Source organism: Taudactylus pleione, unplaced genomic scaffold (assembly GCF_031769625.1).
Source record: "Taudactylus pleione unplaced genomic scaffold, aTauple2 ptg000504l, whole genome shotgun sequence".
Classification (NCBI taxonomy): Eukaryota; Metazoa; Chordata; class Amphibia; order Anura; family Myobatrachidae; genus Taudactylus; species Taudactylus pleione.
Window position 1 is genome coordinate 1,209,773 of NW_028284906.1, and position 20,415 is coordinate 1,230,187.

General features: G+C 43.4%; 1 protein-coding gene across 1 annotated transcript in view; it reads right to left on the bottom strand.

Annotated features, from left to right (window-relative positions):
• Positions 1-2,018: 2,018 nt before the first annotated feature.
• The window catches only part of LOC148501737 (uncharacterized), an 85,992-nt gene continuing 67,595 nt past the window's right edge, over positions 2,019-20,415 (bottom strand). The window contains exon 5 of the mRNA XM_088450037.1: positions 2,019-4,104. Coding sequence (XP_088306163.1) covers positions 2,798-4,104 — 1,307 coding nt within the window. The 3' untranslated portion in view covers positions 2,019-2,797. The remainder of the gene's footprint in view (positions 4,105-20,415) is intronic.

Below are 20,415 nucleotides of genomic sequence, written 5' to 3' on the forward strand. Positions count from 1 at the left end.
ATCACATATATACAATGTACTAAGTTACTGTATGTCTCCTGCAGATGGACCTAGTTTCAGAAATACCCCAGAGAGATGTCCCTGTCCTCTTTATTCCCAGGATTGTACAGAGGAGAATCACAGGACCCCACAGGAGCATCAGGTAGATTTAGGTTCTAACCAATATACCAAAGCGACTTTATATGATCTGTAGAGCAGATGTGTGTCTTATACACTGATATTACACTGTTTAGTCCAAATGAAATCTCCCTGTGGAGCCTATGGACCCTGAAGAAGAAATAGTTAGAAATCAGACATCAAAAGGCTAATGGTAGACAGTGTGTGTGTGGGGGGTCACACCACTCTCTTCCCCAAGTAAAGGATTCTCAGGACGCACCAGCTAATTATAACAGCCAATGTACTCACAGTCCTTGGAGGATCCTGTGTAGAAGGGGTGTCAGTGAATCAGTAGCCTTCTGTAAAATGGTGCCTACACTCAGCCTAGAGGAAGGAGAGATGCAGGGAGAATCCAACAAAACCATTAGCAATGTTGATTCACAGCCTCCCCTCCCTTGAGTCGCGCAGAGAGAGAGCGAATGACACCCGGTTTTACTTATCCCCAGCGCTAAAATGGACTTTGCAGCCATATAAAATGTAAATATTGTAATAAATTCCTTCCCACGGGGCCCGCATAAACTAAATATGCCCTGCAGAGCTTTGAAACTTAGCTTCTTTATATATATAAAAAAACACGTAATGTCCACACTCACATCTTATTAAAGTACAATGCTGGGGTAGCTATCCCAAGCAAGGAAAAAACTTTGCCAAAAGACAATCTCCAAAAAATGAGGGTGCACTCACCAGGATTCAAGAAATGTTCATAAAATATTGATTTTATTTAGATCATCATAAAACGTACAGCCATCGACGTTTCGGTCCAGTCCAGGGACCTAATCTTGACAAAGGTCCCTGGACTGGACCGAAACGTCGATGGCTGTACATTTTATGATGATCTAAATAAAATCAATATTTTATGAACATTTCTTGAAGCCTGGTGAGTGCACCCTCATTTTTTGGAGATTATATATATATATATATATATATATATATATATATATATATATAAGAAATTACATGAAACACATGTACAGATAAACTGTACGGCCTCATATGTCCTGGCCTCGTACCTACAGACACCAACCAGAACATTAGAAAAGCTGATAAAAACATACAATAGCATGTATCTAATGATACTACAGCTTATAGCTCCGTTACTCTGCCTCTAGCGGCGACATCAGCAGCGTTTGCTGCACATGGGGAGCGGCTCCTATCTTATCATGCCACACTCCCTGTGTACTCTCCGGCACCAAGCACAAGCTGGGGGGAGAAAAAGGCGCCAACAAGCAACCGCCATCGCTGCTGATCTAGATCCCCGAAGGAAATAGGAGGGGGGGCGTGATGAGAACTGCGCTGTAGCGCGACTAAGGGAAAGTGCTCGATAGGCATTTCACTGAGCCATTACTGCGACTTACAGAATCGGCTCAAGGTGCAGGAGACAGAGGGGGGGGGCACGTAGCTGGGTTTTCATACTCACTGTGGCTCCATCATGGATATTTGCCCCAGTGCTGTTTCTTGCAGATACTGCGGAGAGGAGCTGTCAGGAGCTTTTGTAGAAGCTCTGTACATTAGTGCCTGACCAAGTCAGGGCGCCAGGAACCCAGACCCTAACCTTTGTATAGTAGGCGAAGGGTCCTTACCTTAGGCAGATAGCATATGTTATAGTAAGAATAAAAAATAAAAATGAAAGTATATTGCTGGAACTCTTGTCCATAGTGACCAGCTCCTAGGCATATTTTTCTAAACTGAGGGCTGATGGGGCATAGAGGGGGAGGAGCTTCACACTTCTAAATGATTTAAAGTGCCAGCTCCATCTAGCCACGCGTCTATACCCCAGTGTAATAGCCTCCAGTGTCCCCTAGTGGTTGAAAGAGAAATAGCAGTTTTTCATGATACTTTGTTTAATTAACACATGACAAACATTCAGTCCCTCGAATCCCAATACATGAATATGTTTGGCTGCATTTTGTACATGGAAAACCAGAGAAATAAAACTACACAATATTACAATGTAGCAGGTATACAATTATTAGTACATACAGCACAATATTACGTTTCATAGATAGATCTTTATAGCCTCATGCTCTAAGCTCAGGAAAAAGTAAAGAGAAAATAGTATATATACATACACAGAAATATACACATACTGGGGACACCACCCGGAGCACCAGGGACACCCACATATAGGACAGTCCTTACTCCTTAATGTTGTTGTGCCCTGGAGTGTGACAAATAATTATATATATCATTAACTGTTTATATCCTCCCATTGCTCTGGGCACTTGGCCTCCTTGCAGCATATAATAGAGGGGAAGGGGCTGGTGACAGAAACTTATCTGTCAGGTCTCAGACCTTATGGTCTATTAATAGATGACAGGACTCTGTTACCGCCTTGGCCCCTGTTCCTCGTGCCTTCCTACACCGTTTATACCATTTGGGTGATCCAATACCAAAAACTTCTACAAACACTGCAGTCACTGTCCTTTCAAAATAGATAAAAGCAAGAAAAGTAACACAAGAATACAATGAAGACAGTAATACAAACTATGACCATTCACGACACCGAAATATCAGAAGTCAGTGAAGGTTTAATAAGATTTTATTAAAAAAAAATAATTTCCATTTGATAACACTTTCTCAAGTGTAAATAAAGGATGGTCTAATGAGACCTGATTTCTGTCACTTCTGATGATCAAAGTAGCTAATCTGTGTGACATCTTTTATGTGAAACAAGATGTGATTTCTGTGTAAAAGTTTTCCCACACTCAGAACATGAAAATGGCTTCTCACCTGTGTGACTTCTCTGATGTATAAAGAGAGCTGATTTCCGTGTAAAACATTTCCCACACTGAGAACATGGAAACGGTTTCTCATCTGTGTGACTTCTCTGATGTGTAACAAGATATGATTTGTGTGTAAAACATTTCCCACATTCAGAACATGGAAATGGTTTCTCACCTGTGTGACTTCTCTGATGTATAACAAGATCTGATTTTCGTGTAAAACATTTCCCACATTCAGAACATGGAAATGGTTTCTCACCTGTGTGACTTCTCTGATGTGTAACAAGATATGATTTCTGTGCAAAACATTTCCCACATTCAGAACATGGAAATGGTTTCTCACCTGTGTGACTTCTCTGATGTATAACAAGATCTGATTTCTGCGTAAAACATCTCCCACATTCAGAACATGGAAATGGCTTCTTACCTGTGTGATTTCTCTGATGTATAACAAGATTAGATTTTTGTGTAAAACATTTCCCACACTCAGAACATGAAAATGGTTTCTCACCTGTGTGACGTCTCTGATGTATAACAAGATCTGATTTATGTGTAAAACATCTCCCACATTCAGAACATGGAAATGGCTTTTCCCCTGTGTGATTTCTCTTATGAGGAACAAGAGCAGACATATTTGTAAAACATTTTCCACACTCAGAGCAAGAAAATGGTTTCTCACCTGTGTGACTTCGCTGATGTATAACAAGTTCTGTTTTCCGTGCAAAACATTTCCCACACTCAGAGCATGGAAACGGTTTCTCACCTGTGTGACATCTCTGATGTATAACAAGATCTGATTTCTGTGTAAAAAATCTCCCACATTCAAAGCATTTAAATGGCTTCTCACCTGTGTGACTTCTCTGATGTATAACAAGCTGTGATTTGTATTTAAAACATTTCCCACACTCAGGACATGGAAATGGCCTCTCACCTGCCTTAGCTGGCTGATGGGTAATAGGCTTTGTGTTCTGTGTAAAACATTTGGCATCTATAGTAGAGGGAAATACTTTATCTGCGCTAACAGATGTAATAGATGTACCAGGAAAACATTCTTCATTATAAGCAGGATCAGGTGATACATCTGCACTGTGAGGTACAGGATGTATAATTGGGGTAATGGGATTTTCTCCAACAGAATCTTGTTTTATGTCATTATCTTCTATTTCACAATCTGGAGATAAAAGTGGATTTTCCTTTGAGATATTCTTGCTGTTACATCCATCTGCTGGGAATAAAATATATGAATGTACCATAAATATAATTTTCCATAAAGACTCATCAAAGGTCCTTAAATCACCATCAAATGGATAAATTCACGATGCTCTAAGGTACAATGTAACACTTATCACCTGACATGTTACACTGTTATGTATAGAGCAGGGATTACAGTTTTATTGTAACCATTTGTGCTGAGATTTACTTTGTAACATGAGAGCAACATGTAGTGATAACACAGCACAGTGATAACATAAACCCCTCGGCATACTATCGGGGTTAGTGCTGGCATCTGACTGACATAACCCGGTCCCCCATAACTACGGTGTATTTCCAGTAACACTTATCAGCAAGCTGAGAATCTGGACAGTGACTTTTAAGAGGATTATACTACCATTCCAATTTTTATTACTCACAGACATTGGAATTGTGAGAGGATGCGGTTAATCCTATTATGTGGAAGTTGTTTTGATACAATAATAAATCAATAATATATATGTAAAACAACTGTATGATGCTGGGGCCCATGCAATATTGTATAACAATTTTTTATTAGACAGCTTTTAATAAATGAGATATTCTTCTGAATTGCACCTGGGACTTATATTTATCACATCACACAGACTGGTATAGCGCAGTTCATGTGATATTTTTCTTTGGTTCATATTTATGAAACTGCAGGAGTTTCTTTTTTTTAAACAGCTGCTTAACCAGTCCTAAGGAATTATTATTATTTATGTTTGTGTTGATCAGCGCCAACTGCCTTGAAGAAGCAGCCCCAGGCGAAACACGCGTCGGTGTTCCCTGTATGCTGCCATATACCGCAGAATTGTATGCACCCATGCACGGGATAGCTGTAGAGATACCCATGATATTGGTTTAGATCCTGACTGTCTCCTTTAACATTGGCAATTGGAGAAAATATTCTGTGCAATTATAAATGTTCATTCTGCCCACAGAGAGTGATTTATTGCCACCAGTTCTGACAGTGTAGCATGCTATTTATGATACAAAGTATCACTGCATAAACAGAGAGCGACTGTGACTCACTGTGAATCATTTTAGATACTTATTACTATCCACTGAAAAAAGAAACAAATTTTGCAATATTTAAACAGAGCTGTCTTAGTTTCTGGTTGACTCGGGATAATAATATATAATTACAAAGCATATATGCACATGTTTAATGTGAATAATGCACAAATTATACTGTATATGCTAAGAAATGCACTTTATCTCCAATGAATTGGCTCTATATTATATGAATAAATAACATTAATGGGTATTATCCCTAAGTATCCAATTCTCCAGACAAACAGTGGGAACAAACAATAGATAAGTATATCTCTATTGCCATAATACATGTAGTGATGAAAAAGATACAGATATTGCTATAAAAATACTTTAGAATAGGATCCAAATAAACCGGTAGCAACAGTTGTTTTTAATCACGATTTCTCATTATATCTTCACGTCCTTTTTTCTTTACTTACTTTATATTTTGCCCTACATCTGACTACACTATGTTTTAAATAAACTCAATAAAAGTTATATTTTATACATTTCTCTGAGGAGAACATATTATTATTAAGATTATACTCAGACCTATTAGTGCAAACGACCAGAGAACTCAATCTTTTTTCTTTTTTGTGATATATATGTTTATTCTTACATCCAATCTGGGGGACACTGTCCCTAGGGGAGGGTACGCTCAGAAAACCGAACACTAGCATCCTTGGATGCAAAAAGCCGGTCGCCCCTCACAAGCTGGAGACCCCTGACACATGGAGAGACAGGAGGGCTGGGCTCCACAAACTCTTGTACGGCCTCCGGGGGTGTCCGGGAATCCAGTGCTGTCCTGTCCCCATGTCTGTCATTGGGGGTTTTATTTACACTCTTCTTGTATATTTCCAACTGCCTCCAGATCAGTACAGCCACCCCTTCAGGCTCCAGCCTCTGTACTCTGTATCATCCGGTCCAAACCATGGCTGCCACTGTACCAATGAGATCATGGAAGGTAGGGAAGGAAAAAAGTAACATAACAAGCAGGCGCTCATAGTGTAGTAAAAAAAGACACCAACTGATGGCTGTAAAATACAGAATTATGGTATAACATACTTTGATAATTATTTTTCTTCTAGGTCTATAGGGTCCACAGGAATTACCTTGGGGTATATAGTTGGATCACATCCAATGCACCAAACAGCTAAAGCTCCCAGCATGCACTGGTCCTCCTCCCTATATACCCCGCCCCCAGCCATTCAGTTCGTGACTAAGCCTTGCGGCAATAGACGGAGAGTGAGGAAGGAAGAAAAAATTTCACAAGAAACATTCAACATACAAAGAGGGTATCTGTGAGAACAGTCTAAAGAACAGATCCCATCTGAGGCATGGTGCATCAGGGTGAGTGCCCTGTGGACCCTATAGATCTCGAAGAAAAATAATTATCAACGTATATTCTACCATAATTCTGTATTTCTTTTTCGGGTTCCATAGGGTCCACAGGAATAAACTTGGGACATCCTTAATGCAGTTCCCTTATGGGTGGGGGACGCTCCTGCGCAGAGAGGAGAATCCACCACCCAAAAGGAAGCATCCTGGGAGGCATACATATCAAAAGCATAAAACTTGGTAAACGTATTAACGGAAGACCAAGTGGCACCCTGTCTTACCGCCTACGATGGTCCAACAGACAAAGTGGAATGTGCTGTCACCTTGTTAACAGGGAGACCAGCCTATGTATAGACTTGAGAAATGGTCATACGCAGCCAGCGAGCCAAAGTCTGTTTGTTTCCTGGCTAACCTCGTTTGTGAAATCCATATAACACAGAGAGAATCTGATTTCCAGATGGACTTGGTCCGATCCACGTAAATACAAAGACCTCGAACCACATCCAAGGAAGCTTCACCTATAGACAGGTCTGAAGACTGAAAGGCCGGGACTACAATTTCCTCATTTATATGAAAGTGGGAAACAACCTTTGGGAGGTAGCCCGTCTTGATATGGGTGACAGCTCTATTTTGATGAAAAATGAAATATGGAAAGCGACATGACAGAGCTGCCAAGTCAGAAACTCTGCGAGCTGAAGAGATGGCGAGGAGGAAAAGTTTTCGCTGTCAGCCATCTCAAGTCCACCTGATCTAAGGGTTCGAAAGGGTTGAATCGGCAGTGCCCGGAGAACCAAAGACAAATCTCATGGTGCCACCAGTGGGAAAACAGGAGGTTGCAGCCGCAGAACCACCTGTAAGAATGTTCTAACATCCGGCAGAGGAGTAAACTTGCACTGGAACTAAACAGTCAAAGCTTAAACTTGGACTCTCAAGGTAGCCAGGCGAAGATCTAAATCTAATCCAGCCTGGAGAAAACCAAGTATTCTTGATACCCTGAATATCTTAGGGTCATATTTCTTGTTGAAACACCACAGAAAACATGACAGCCAAATTCTGTGATAGAGCAAGGAAGCGTGCTTCTGCTCGCATCGAAGTATTATCTGAATCACTGAAGAGGAAAAACCCCTGGCCCTTAAGACGAAAGACTGAAGAGCCATCCCGTCAGAGCCAGCCGAGGTAAAACCTGGTAAAGGCAGGGACCCTGCACTAGCAGATCCTGCCATAGAGGTAGTGGACTGTCTATGGGTAGACGTGTCAGATCGGAGGAAAAAATGCCTCCTGGGCCAGGCAGGGGCTATTAGTATCATCCTGTCGTCTTCCTGCTTGAACTTTCTGACAACTCTTGGGAGGAGGGAGTCTGGAGGAAACAGGTATACCAACCTGAAGTTCCATCTTATCACCAGAGCATCCACGAAGGCGACTGAGGGGTCCCTTGTCCTGGACCCGTACCTGGGGACCTTGTGGTTGTGACATGACGCCGTGAGGTCTGTGTCCGGTAACCCCCACCTGTCCATCAGCAGTTGAAACAACTCTGGATGAAGAGCCCATTCTCCGGCATGTATTCCTGGTGACTTAGGAAGTCCGCTTCCCAGTTTTAGTACACCTGGGATGAATTTTGCTGGAAGATGGCATTCTGCCCACAGCAGAATCATTGTCACTTTCTTTATGGCTGCTGAACTTCATGTGCCTCCTTGATGATTTATGTAGGCCACTGCTGTCGCATTGTCGGACTGAACCTGGACAGGCCTTCTCTGCAGAAGGTCCTGCGCCAGTATGAGTGCTTTGTGCACTGCTCGAAGGTCCAATATATTTATTGGTAGGTGACTTTCTTGGTATGTCCACCTTCCCTGAAAGGTGTGATGACCCGTCACTGCTCCCCATCCTCGCAGACTTGCATCCATGGTGAGAATTACCCTTTCCGGGATTCAAAACGGATGACCGTTGTCTAAATAAGTCATCTCCAGCCACCGAGCCATGGAGAGTCGAACCTCCGGTGAGTTGTGAATTATCTGAGACTTTATCCGATGACCATCCCACTTGGCCTTGATCCACATCTGTAGGGACCTGGAATGGAACAGGGCCTAAGCCACCATGTCGAATGTGGCTACCATGGAGTCCAACATCTGCAAAGCCAAGTGACCTGACTTGCACAGTAGATTGTGGACACGAGACTGTAGTGCAACAATCTTGTCCTCTGGTAGAATCCTCTGTCCCAGAGAGTCCAGCAGCACTACCATCTGCTGAGTTGGAGAAAGAAACTACTTTTTCCAATTGATTACCCAGTTGTGCTCTTGTAAGCAGACAATGGTCATCCGTAGATGACATTGTGACATCTCCTGAGATTGTGCCAATATCAAGAGGTCATCTAGATATGGCAGAATCCTGACTCCTTGTCTGAGATGAGCCGTCATGACTGCCATTATCTTTGTGAATACCAGAGGGGCTGTGGCTAGACCAAAGGGTAGAGCCTGAAATTGGTAATGCTGCAGATCTACCTCCTCTGAGAAAGCCTTGGCGGGATCCTGCAATCGGGACATTCAGATACGCATCTTGTATGTCCAGTGAGACCATGAAGTCTCCAGGCTCCATCGCCAGCATAATTGACTGTAGAGTTTCCATACGGAACTTGGACACCTTGACGAATCTGTTGAGAGATTTCAGATTCAGGATAGGGCAGTGTGACTCATTGGGCTTTTGAATCAAAGATAAATTTGAATAACCCCTTCCCTGTGACTCCTGACCTCAGGAGTGCCTCTATAGACTCCCGGTATGCCGAAGCTTTGGCTGGGTCTGCAGGAAGGTTTGTAGCAACAAACCTGAGGGGGATGCCTCAGGAATGTGACTGCATAACCCGGAGAAACCAGCTTTCGCACCCAGGCATCTGAAGAGGTCTGATGCCAGGCCTGGGTGAACTGTAAAAGTCAGCTTCCAACTCTCACATTCTCCAGGGGGAGGCCTGCCCCATCAGACAGTTGGCTTACTGTCTGGTTTGGAAGCTAGGCGTCTGGCTGACCAAGATTTCTTGGACTGCGGTTTCTTGTGGGATTGACTGTGTCTAGCGGAAGACTGTTTCTTTGTCCTATTCTGAAGACAAAAAAGGACCTAGATGATGATTGCCTCCCAGAGGTAGACGTAGATGGCAATTCAGCAGAATTCGGTGTTACCAAGGAAGTCATTATGTCATCTAACTCTGGCCCATTATGTCATCTAACTCTGGCCCCTTTAAAGGGTAAAGATTGCAGAGCCTTCTTAGACCCTGCATCCGCCTTCCAGCTTTTTAGGCAAAGGGTTCTACGGTCTGCAACTGAGCTAGCCGAGACCCTAGAAGCCAGGATACCTGAGTCAATCCCTGCTTCTCCCATATACATAGCTGCTTCATGCAACTGTGTGAAAAGAGACAGCTGCTCTCTGGTTGTATCAGCCATAGTATCCTCCAGAGACTTCGTCCAATCCTCCATAACCTTAGCTACCCAGGCTATAACCATAGCTGGTCTGGTGATAGTGCCAGATAATGAAAATATTGATTTCAGGTGTTTATCAATTTTTCTGTCTGTAACCTCTATTAAAGAGGATGCTGCAGGAATGGGTAACGTAGCGCTCCTGATCAATGTTTTCACATGAGCTTCTATCGTTGGGGGATTTTCCCATTTGTTACACAAACAAGGTGCAAATGGGTATTGAGAGGTTATATTCCTTGTGGCATGGCAATGATTACTAGGAGTCTCTCATGCCTCAGACATGAGATTAGTCAGCTGCCACGACTGAGGGAATAATCTTTAGTCACCCACTGACGCCTAAAGATTAGCTCATCCTCAGTTAGAGTGACCTTCTCTACCACCTTTATATTGAGGACATAGAGGGAACATCCACAAATTGATGCTCTTCTATTTCCGAGACAGACACAGAAAGGGTTTTTTTTTGGTTCTGCACAGGAATAACTCTCACACTTGTTACAGCAACTAATGTACTGTATTGTGGAAAAATATACTAACAGTATAGCAATACGATCTAATACTAGATCATTTCTTCAAGAGAAGTTGGTGTAATATAGTACAAAACCTAACAAGAAAAAGAGACTCTTTGTTGGGGCACTCTTATAAGGAATTATATCAAATGTTTAAAATTTTACTTTAATTTAGTCCTATTAAGAAATTATAGTAGTTATAATTTTTTGTTATTTGATATCAAATATAAAAGTGACATACAATTTAAAACAAAGCCCCATTAGAATGTGATACACTCACTTCCAAAACATAATGAGTGTCATTCATCCATATGTGATGAGCAGGGAACTGCTCTCTCATTAGGCGTTACTGACAAATTACACTCTGAGATAATAGAGCAAATCAAATAAGATAGGTGTGCTAATGCACCTTCTCCATTAGCACACCTATCTATCGGTGAAAACATTATCAAAAAAAGTGCTTCAGCGGGGGGCCGCGCCCTGCCCTATTTCTGAAGGGCAGAAAGCACCCTGCCCTCCAGCGCGGCATGCGGGTTCTGTCTCCACCCGTGGGTCGCAGTGTCCCGCGGGTGGTCAAAACGGCGGCGCAGCGGTCACCGCCAGTGAATGGAAGCCGGGCGCAGCGTTTGGGGGCACACCCCCAGGAGTGCCGAAAAGGGGACGCATCATAAAGACACGCCACCTTTTTTGGACATGCCCCCTTTTCGGGTGCACCTTTGGTGCGCGCAGAAGTGCCCTATCTCGAGGTCTGGCGCCCTGCCTGCCGCCGGACCTAGAGTGAACACTAAAAAAGGATTATTGATCAATTAACCAAACTAATTTGTATAGGAAAATTATATCCTCCTGGTGTCCATTAATAGGTCATATTAACACATTATTTCATAGTTATACCTAGTCAATTGCATATCATCACTATTTGTATATGAGGTAGCTAATATTAAATCTACACTCTATTGTTATGAGAAATAAGTGATATTTTGCCTGATTACTAAAACTAAATCAAATTATCCTACATATAGCACATATTATCATCATCTGTTGTCTTTATGACAATATTATAACAATACGCCTATGAATATCCACAAATGGTTCACACACACAAAAAAAATAAAAAAAAAAAATATATATATATATATATATTTCATTCATTACAAAATATACATATCATGTACATTGTCACCTGAGAAATTAAAGTGTTGTTATTTGTTAATTCATCACCATATTTTAGCTAAATCGCCTATTTGGTATGGTCTGTAAACGTTCATTTCTATATACTTCTGCGCAGTCTCCTCCTGATGGGCCTTCCCAGAGGGGTCTTCAGCCTTTAAGACAGTGTAGGCCACAATAAAAAAAATTCAACCAAGCCTGAGGGCCACTAAGCTATACTGAGGTATTTAGACTTTTAAATTGAAGGATTCTAAGACCTTTTTCAGACTCATAAGGCCATAATGAAGACTTCAAAAGATAATTGTATTATATTAATGAACGAAACATGGTCTGTTTAACTTTTTTTTACAATAATATAATAATAATTGTATTTATATAGTGCTTTTCTCCCGCAGGACTCAAAGTCACTTTATATAATATGTTCATATCAGTGCGAAACTTGGCATTGCTTTTGCTTGGCCAGCTTGTCAATGTTGGCATCAATGTTGGAAGTTGCTATGCGCAGAGTATTCTCAAGATGTTAGTCTGTAATCCGAGTTCTCGTCTTGGACTTCACATGCTTCATCCTGGAGAAGAATTGCTCACATAAGTATGTGCTTCCTAACAAAGCACACATCTTCAAAGCATGCCGTCTGATATTGGGGAATTAATCCTGAGAAATGTAGTCTTTGTAAAATGTAAACAAAGTTTTCTTGCAAGGATGAGTTGTTTTTGAGATCAAGAAGCTCCTTTTGTACTGAGCCTGGTTTTTAGGCAGCATTGACAGTAAAAGGAATTGAGAACAAAATCGAAAGAAGACTGTTGATTACGGAAATCACTAAATCTCTCTTCGAACTGACTTTGCAACATGGCTAATTTTATAGCGTAATCACCAGGAGACAAAACAGTTGGTCTCAGCGAAAAGCTTAAAATGCGTTAAATCTTTTTTCATGAGTTGTACCTCCCAAAGTTTGAGCTTTTCTACCAAAGTTTTGATGTGATCAAACAGTGTGTGCCAGTTGATCCTTGGATTGGAGCCTCGTATTCAGGTTATTAATGTACAAGGAGATGTCGGTCACAAAGGCAAAGTCTGTAATCCACTTTGGATCATTAAATTCCGCAATCGGCTTCCCCTTGGTTTGCATGAACTGCTCTATTTCACTCCTTAAGTCAAAGACACTTTTAAGAACCTTCTCTCTGCTCAACCAACGCACGTCACTATAATATATCACATCACTGTGATCCGCTTGGCAATCTTGGGTCAAAAACTCTTGGAACTGACGATGATTCAATCCTCGTGCCCTAATAAAGTTGACTACAGACACAATAACTTTCATGACATTCTCAAATCCAATAGTTTTCGCACACAAATTCTCCTGGGGGATTAAACCGTGGTACTGGATGAGATCATTTCCTTGTAGTTCCGGTTCTTTTTTTTTTGGAAGCACAACAAACCCTCCATTCTTTCCCACCATAGCAGGGGCGCCATCAGTTACCACTCCCACGAGGTTGGTTAAGCTGAATTCGAACCGCTGGAGTGTTCTCTTGGTGGCTTCCAGAATATCACTGCCTTTCGTCGTTCCCTTCATAGGTACAAGCACTAGCAAGCTCTTCTGTCACATTGAAGTGTTGATCAATACCATGGACAAAGATAGCCAGTTGTGCTGTATGCCTCACATCTGTGCTCTCATCTAAAGCAAGTGAATATGACGTAAATTCGGACAACCGTTTTTTTAAAGTTCCTTCAATGTCATTGGCAAGGTCTTCAACACATCGTGCTACAGTTACACCAGACAAAATCAGTTTTTTAAACACTTCGTTATTCTTTGGGTAGAGAATTTCCCCAGCAGCGATGAGACACTCTTTTACGAAATCACCGTCCGAGAAGGCTTTTGATTTTTTTTCAGCTATTACATAACTAGCTTTGACGCACGCTTCGCTCTCTTCCATATGCCTTTTAAACGTACCCTGCTGGCGTTTTAGATCATTTTGGAGACCGTTCACTTTGTCCGCACAAAGCTGCCCTTGAAGGTGATCAAACTTGGACGCCTGCTTTGTCTCATAGTGCCGTTTTATATTGTATTCTTTTGATATCGACACTGACTCATGACAAAATAAACACATCTTATCGTCAATCGCCACAAAAAAGTAGAAATTGGTCCACTTTTCATTAAAAACCCGGGAAGAATCACTTGATTTATGCTTTTTACTCGAAGACGCCGAGGCAAAGCAAGATTAACCCCGACAATGATTGAGATCACTGTTCACGACTGAGATCCAATTCTATTTATAGCTAAACTAATACAGACTTACTGTTGTTACTAATGGCTGCTCTCTGCACTGATGGTGCTGCCGACAGGTGGACACATCAGAGCCCCTTCCTGTCAGCTCCTCCTGTCACTTCCTGGCAGCAGAGACCAGTCAATTTATATGCAGCTTTAGGTTCGTTAACCCATTCAGTGCCAGCAATCACTCCCTCCCAACACTTTCAGTGCCAGCAATCTCTTCCCCCAACCCCCTCAGTGCCAGCCATCTCTCCCCAACCCCCTCAGTGCCAGCAATCTCTCCCTCCCAACCCTTTCAGTGCCAGCAATCTCTTCCCCCAACCCCCTCAGTGCCCGCAATCTCTCCCCCAAACCCTTTCAGTGCCAGCTAACTCTAATCCCCAATCCTTTCAGTGACAGCTAACTAAAACCCCCAATCCTTTCAGTACCATCAATCTCTCCCCCAACCCTTCAGTACCAGCAATATCTCCTCCCCAACCCTTTCAGTGCCAGCAATCTCTTCCCCCAACCCCCTCAGTGCCAGCAATCTCTCCCCCAACACCCTCAGTGCCAGCAATCTCTCCCCCAACACCCTCAGTGCCAGCCATCTCTCCCCCAACCCCCTCAGTGCCAGCAATCTCTCCCTCCCAACCCTTTCAGTGCCAGCAATCTCTCCCCCAACCCCCTCAGTGCCAGCAATCTCTCCCTCCCAACCCTTTCAGTGCCAGCAATCTCTCCCTCTCTGCCCTTTCAGTGCCAGCAATCTCTCCCTCCCAACCCTTTCAGTGTCAGCAATCTCTCCCTCCCAACCCTTTCAGTGCCAGCAATCTCTCCCTCTCTGCCCTTTCAGTGCCAGCAATCTCTCCCTCCCAACCCTTTCAGTGTCAGCAATCTCTCCCTCCCAACCCTTTCAGTGTCAGCAATCTCTCCCTCCCAACCCTTTCAGTGCCAGCAATTTCTACCCCCAACCCTTTCAGTGCCAGCAATCTCTCCCTCCCAACCCTTTCAGTGTCAGCAATCTCTCCCTCCCAACCCTTTCAGTGCCAGCAATTTCTACCCCCAACCCTCTCAGTGCCAGCAATCTCTCCCCCAACCCCCTCAGTGCCAGCAATCTCTCCCTCCCAACCCTTTCAGTGCCAGCAATCTCTCCCTACCAACCCTTTCAGTGCCAGCAATTTCTACCCCCAACCCTTTCAGTGCCAGCAATCTCTCCCTCCCAGCCCTTTCAGTGCCAGCAATCTCTCCATCCCAACCCTTTCAGTGTCAGCAATCTCTCCCTCCCAACCCTTTCAGTGCCAGCAATTTCTACCCCCAACCCGCTCAGTGCCAGCAATCTCTCCCCCAACCCCCTCAGTGCCAGCAATCTCTCCCTCCCAACCCTCTCAGTGCCAGCAATCTCTCCCCCAACCCCCTCAGTGCCAGCAATCTCTCCCTCCCAACCCTTTCAGTGCCAGCAATCTCTCCCCCAACCCCCTCAGTGCCAGCAATCTCTCCCTCCCAACCCTCTCAGTGCCAGCAATCTCTCCCCCAACCCCCTCAGTGCCAGCAATCTCTCCCTCCCAACCCTTTCAGTGCCAGCAATCTCTCCCCCAACCCCCTCAGTGCCAGCAATCTCTCCCTCCCAACCCTTTCAGTGCCAGCAATCTCTCCCCCAACCCCCTCAGTGTCAGCAATCTCTCCCTCCCAACCCTTTCAGTGCCAGCAATTTCTACCCCCAACCCTCTCAGTGCCAGTAATCTCTCCCCCAACCCCCTCAGTGCCAGCAATCTCTCCCCCAACCCCCTCATTGCCAGCAATCTCTCCCCCCAACTCCTTCAGTGCCCGCAATCTCTCCCCCAACCCCCTCATTGCCAGCAATCTCTCCCCCCAACTCCTTCAGTGCCCGCAATCTCTCCCCCAACCCCCTCATTGCCAGCAATCTCTCCCCCCAACTCCTTCAGTGCCCGCAATCTCTCCCCCAACCCTTCAGTACCAGCAATATCTCCTCCCCAACCCTTTCAGTGCCAGCTAACGCTATCCCCCAACCCTTTCAGTGCCAGCAATCTCTCCCTCCCAACCCTTTCAGTGCCAGCTAACTCTAATCCCCAATCCTTTCAGTGCCAGCTAACTCTATCCCCCAACCCTTTCAGTGCCAGCTAACTAAAACCCCCAATCCTTTCAGTACCAGTACCAGCAATCTCTCCCCCAACCCCTTCAGTACCAGTAATCTGTCCCTCAACCCCTTCAGTACCAGCAATCTCTCCCCCAACCCCTTCAGTACCAGCAATCTCTCCCCCAACCCCTTCAGTACCAGCAATCTCCCCCAACCCCCTCAGTGCCAGCAATCTCCCCCCAACCCCTGTGCCATCAATCTATCCCCCAACCCCCTCAGTGCCAGCAATCTTTACCCCCCAACCCTTTCAGTGCCAGCATCCTCTCCGCCCAAACTCTTTCAGCGCCAGCATCCTCTACCCCCAACCCTTCAGTATCAGCATTCTCTACCCCCAAAACATCAATTCCAGCAATCTCTACCCTAACCCTTTCAGCGCCAGCATCCCCCCCCACCAGTCTCAAATCTCTCCCCCCCCCTTCCCTGTACTCCGGTCGGCAGGCCGAGGAAAACAGCTCTGGCGTGCAGTGGCCGCGGGTAACAGCTCTGTGTACAGGGTCCGTGGGGCGCCATGTGCAGAGGCCGAGGATGATGCACATGCTGTGAGTACCCCATAGCATGAGGCACTGCAGCAGTTGGAGCCCGTTCCTCTGTGGCTTTGTCTATTAAATAGGTCATAAGCTGAGGCGTGATGGTCGCCAATGGTGACTCCAGAGCTGGTACAGATGTAACACTGCAACATTTGTTACACAACCCATTCTGGTTTACATCCTGAGCAGATAAGCCTGTAGAACAGGACTTATATAATACAGGCTCTAGAGAGCTCACATCATCCCCTTTACCTTCGGACATGATACAAAATGTATGAATGGTATAAGGTATATAGTAAAAATGTGACCTTGTAACAATGAAACACACCACACACCTTCAGAGGGACGAGGAGAAACACAGTGATATTATATCTAACAGTTTGAAAAAACAGGCAGTGTACACACAGCAGCTAGCATACAGTCACATACAATGCATACATACACAGTGTACACACAGTAGCTAGCATACAGTCACATACAATGCATACATACACAGTGTACACACAGCAGCTAGCATACAGTCACATACAATGCATACATACACAGTGTACACACAGTAGCTAGCATACAGTCACATACAATGCATACATACACAGTGTACACACAGCAGCTAGCATACAGTCACATACAATGCATACATACACAGTGTACATACAGCAGCTAGCAAACAGTCACATACAATGCATACATACACAGTGTACATACAGCAGCTAGCATACAGTCACATACAATACATACACAAGTGTACATACAGCAGCTAGCATACAGTCACATACAATGCATACATACACAGTGTACACACAGCAGCTAGCATACAGTCACATACAATGCATACATACACAGTGTACACACAGCAGCTAGCATACAGTCACATACAATGCATACATACACAGTGTACACACAGCAGCTAGCATACAGTCACATACAATGCATACATACACAGTGTACATACAGCAGCTAGCATACAGTCACATACAATGCATACATACACAGTGTACACACAGCAGCTAGCATTACAGTCACATACAATACATACACAAGTGTACATACAGCAGCTAGCATACAGTCACATACAATGCATACATACACAGTGTACACACAGCAGCTAGCATACAGTCACATACAATGCATACATACACAGTGTACACACAGCAGCTAGCATACAGTCACATACAATGCATACATACACAGTGTACACACAGCAGCTAGCATACAGTCACATACAATGCATACATACACAGTGTACATACAGCAGCTAGCATACAGTCACATACAATGCATACATACACAGTGTACACACAGCAGCTAGCATACAGTCACATACACTGCATACATACACAGTGTACATACAGCAGCTAGCATACAGTCACGTACAATACATATATACACAGTGTACACACAGCAGCTAGCATACAGTCACATACACTGCATACATACACAGTATACATACAGCAGCTAGCATTACAGTCACATACACTGCATACATACACAGTATACACACAGCAGCTAGCATACAGTCACATACAATGCATACATACACAGTATACATACAGCAGCTAGCATACAGTCACGTACACTGCATACATACACAGTATACATACAGCAGCTAGCATACAGTCACATACAATGCATACATACACAGTGTACACACAGCAGCTAGCATACAGTCACATACACAGTATACACACAGCAGCTAGCATACAGTCATACAATGCATACATACACAGTGTACATACAGCAGCTAGCATACAGTCACATACACAGTATACACACAGCAGCTAGCATACAGTCACATACAATGCATACATACACAATGTACATACAGCAGCTAGCATACAGTCACATACAATGCATACATACACAATGTACACACAGCAGCTAGCATTACAGTCACATACAATACATACATACACAGTGTACATACAGCAGCTAGCATTACAGTCACATACACTGCATACATACACAGTGTACACACAGCAGCTAGCATACAGTCACATATAATACATACACAGTGTACATACAGCAGCTAGCATACAGTCACATACAATACATACATACACAGTATACACACAGCAGCTAGCATACAGTCACATACAATGCATACACAAGTGTACACACAGCAGCTAGCATACAGTCACATACAATGCATACACACACAGTGTACATACAGCAGCTAGCATACAGTCACATACAATGCATACATACACAGTGTACACACAGCAGCTAGCATACAGTCACATATAATACATACACAGTGTACATACAGCAGCTAGCATACAGTCACATACAATACATACATACACAGTATACACACAGCAGCTAGCATACAGTCACATACAATGCATACATACACAGTATAAACACAGCAGCTAGCATTACAGTCACACACAATACATACATACACAGTGTACATACAGCAGCTAGCATGCAGTCACATACAATACATACATACACAGTATAAACACAGCAGCTAGCATTACAGTCACATACAATGCATACATACACAGTATACATACAGCAGCTAGCATACAGTCACATACACTGCATACATACACAGTATACATACAGCAGCTAGCATACAGTCACATACAATACATACATACACAGTATAAACACAGCAGCTAGCATTACAGTCACATACAATGCATACATACACAGTATACATACAGCAGCTAGCATTACAGTCACAAACACTGCATACATACACAGTATACATACAGCAGCTAGCATTACAGTCACATACAATGCATACATACACAGTGTACACACAGCGGCTAGCATACAGTCACATACAATGCATACATACACAGTGTACACACAGCAGCTAGTATTAGTCACATACAATGCATACACAGTGTACACACAGAAGCTAGCATACAATCACATACAATACATACATACACAGTATACACACAGCAGCTAGCATACAGTCACATACAATGCATACATACACACAGCAGCAGCTAGCATACAGTCACACACAATACATACATACACAGTGTACACACAGCAGCTAGCATACAGTCACATACACTGCATACATACAGCAGCTAGCATACAGTCACATACAATACATACATACACAGTGTACATACAGCAGCTAGCATACAGTCACATACAATACATATATACACAGTGTACACACAGCAGCTAGCCTACAGTCACATACAATGCATACATACACAGTGTACACACAGCAGCTAGCATACAGTCACATACACTGCATACATACAGCAGCTAGCATACAGTCACGTACAATACATATATACACAACATACACACAGCAGCTAGCATACAGTCACATACAATGCATACATACACAGTGTACATACAGCAGCTAGCATACAGTCACATACACAGTATACACACAGCAGCTAGCATACAGTCACATACAATGCATACATACACAATGTACATACAGCAGCTAGCATACAGTCACATACAATGCATACATACACAATGTACACACAGCAGCTAGCATTACAGTCACATACAATACATACATACATACACAGTGTACAAACAGCAGCTAGCATACAGTCACACACAATACATACATACACAGTGTACACACAGCAGCTAGCATACAGTCACATACAATGCATACATACACAGTGTACACACAGCAGCTAGCATACAGTCACATATAATACATACACAGTGTACATACAGCAGCTAGCATACAGTCACATACAATACATACATACACAGTATACACACAGCAGCTAGCATACAGTCACATACAATGCATACATACACAGTGTACACACAGCAGCTAGCATTACAGTCACATACAATGCATACATACACAGTATAAACACAGCAGCTAGCATACAGTCACATACAATGCATACATACACAGTATACATACAGCAGC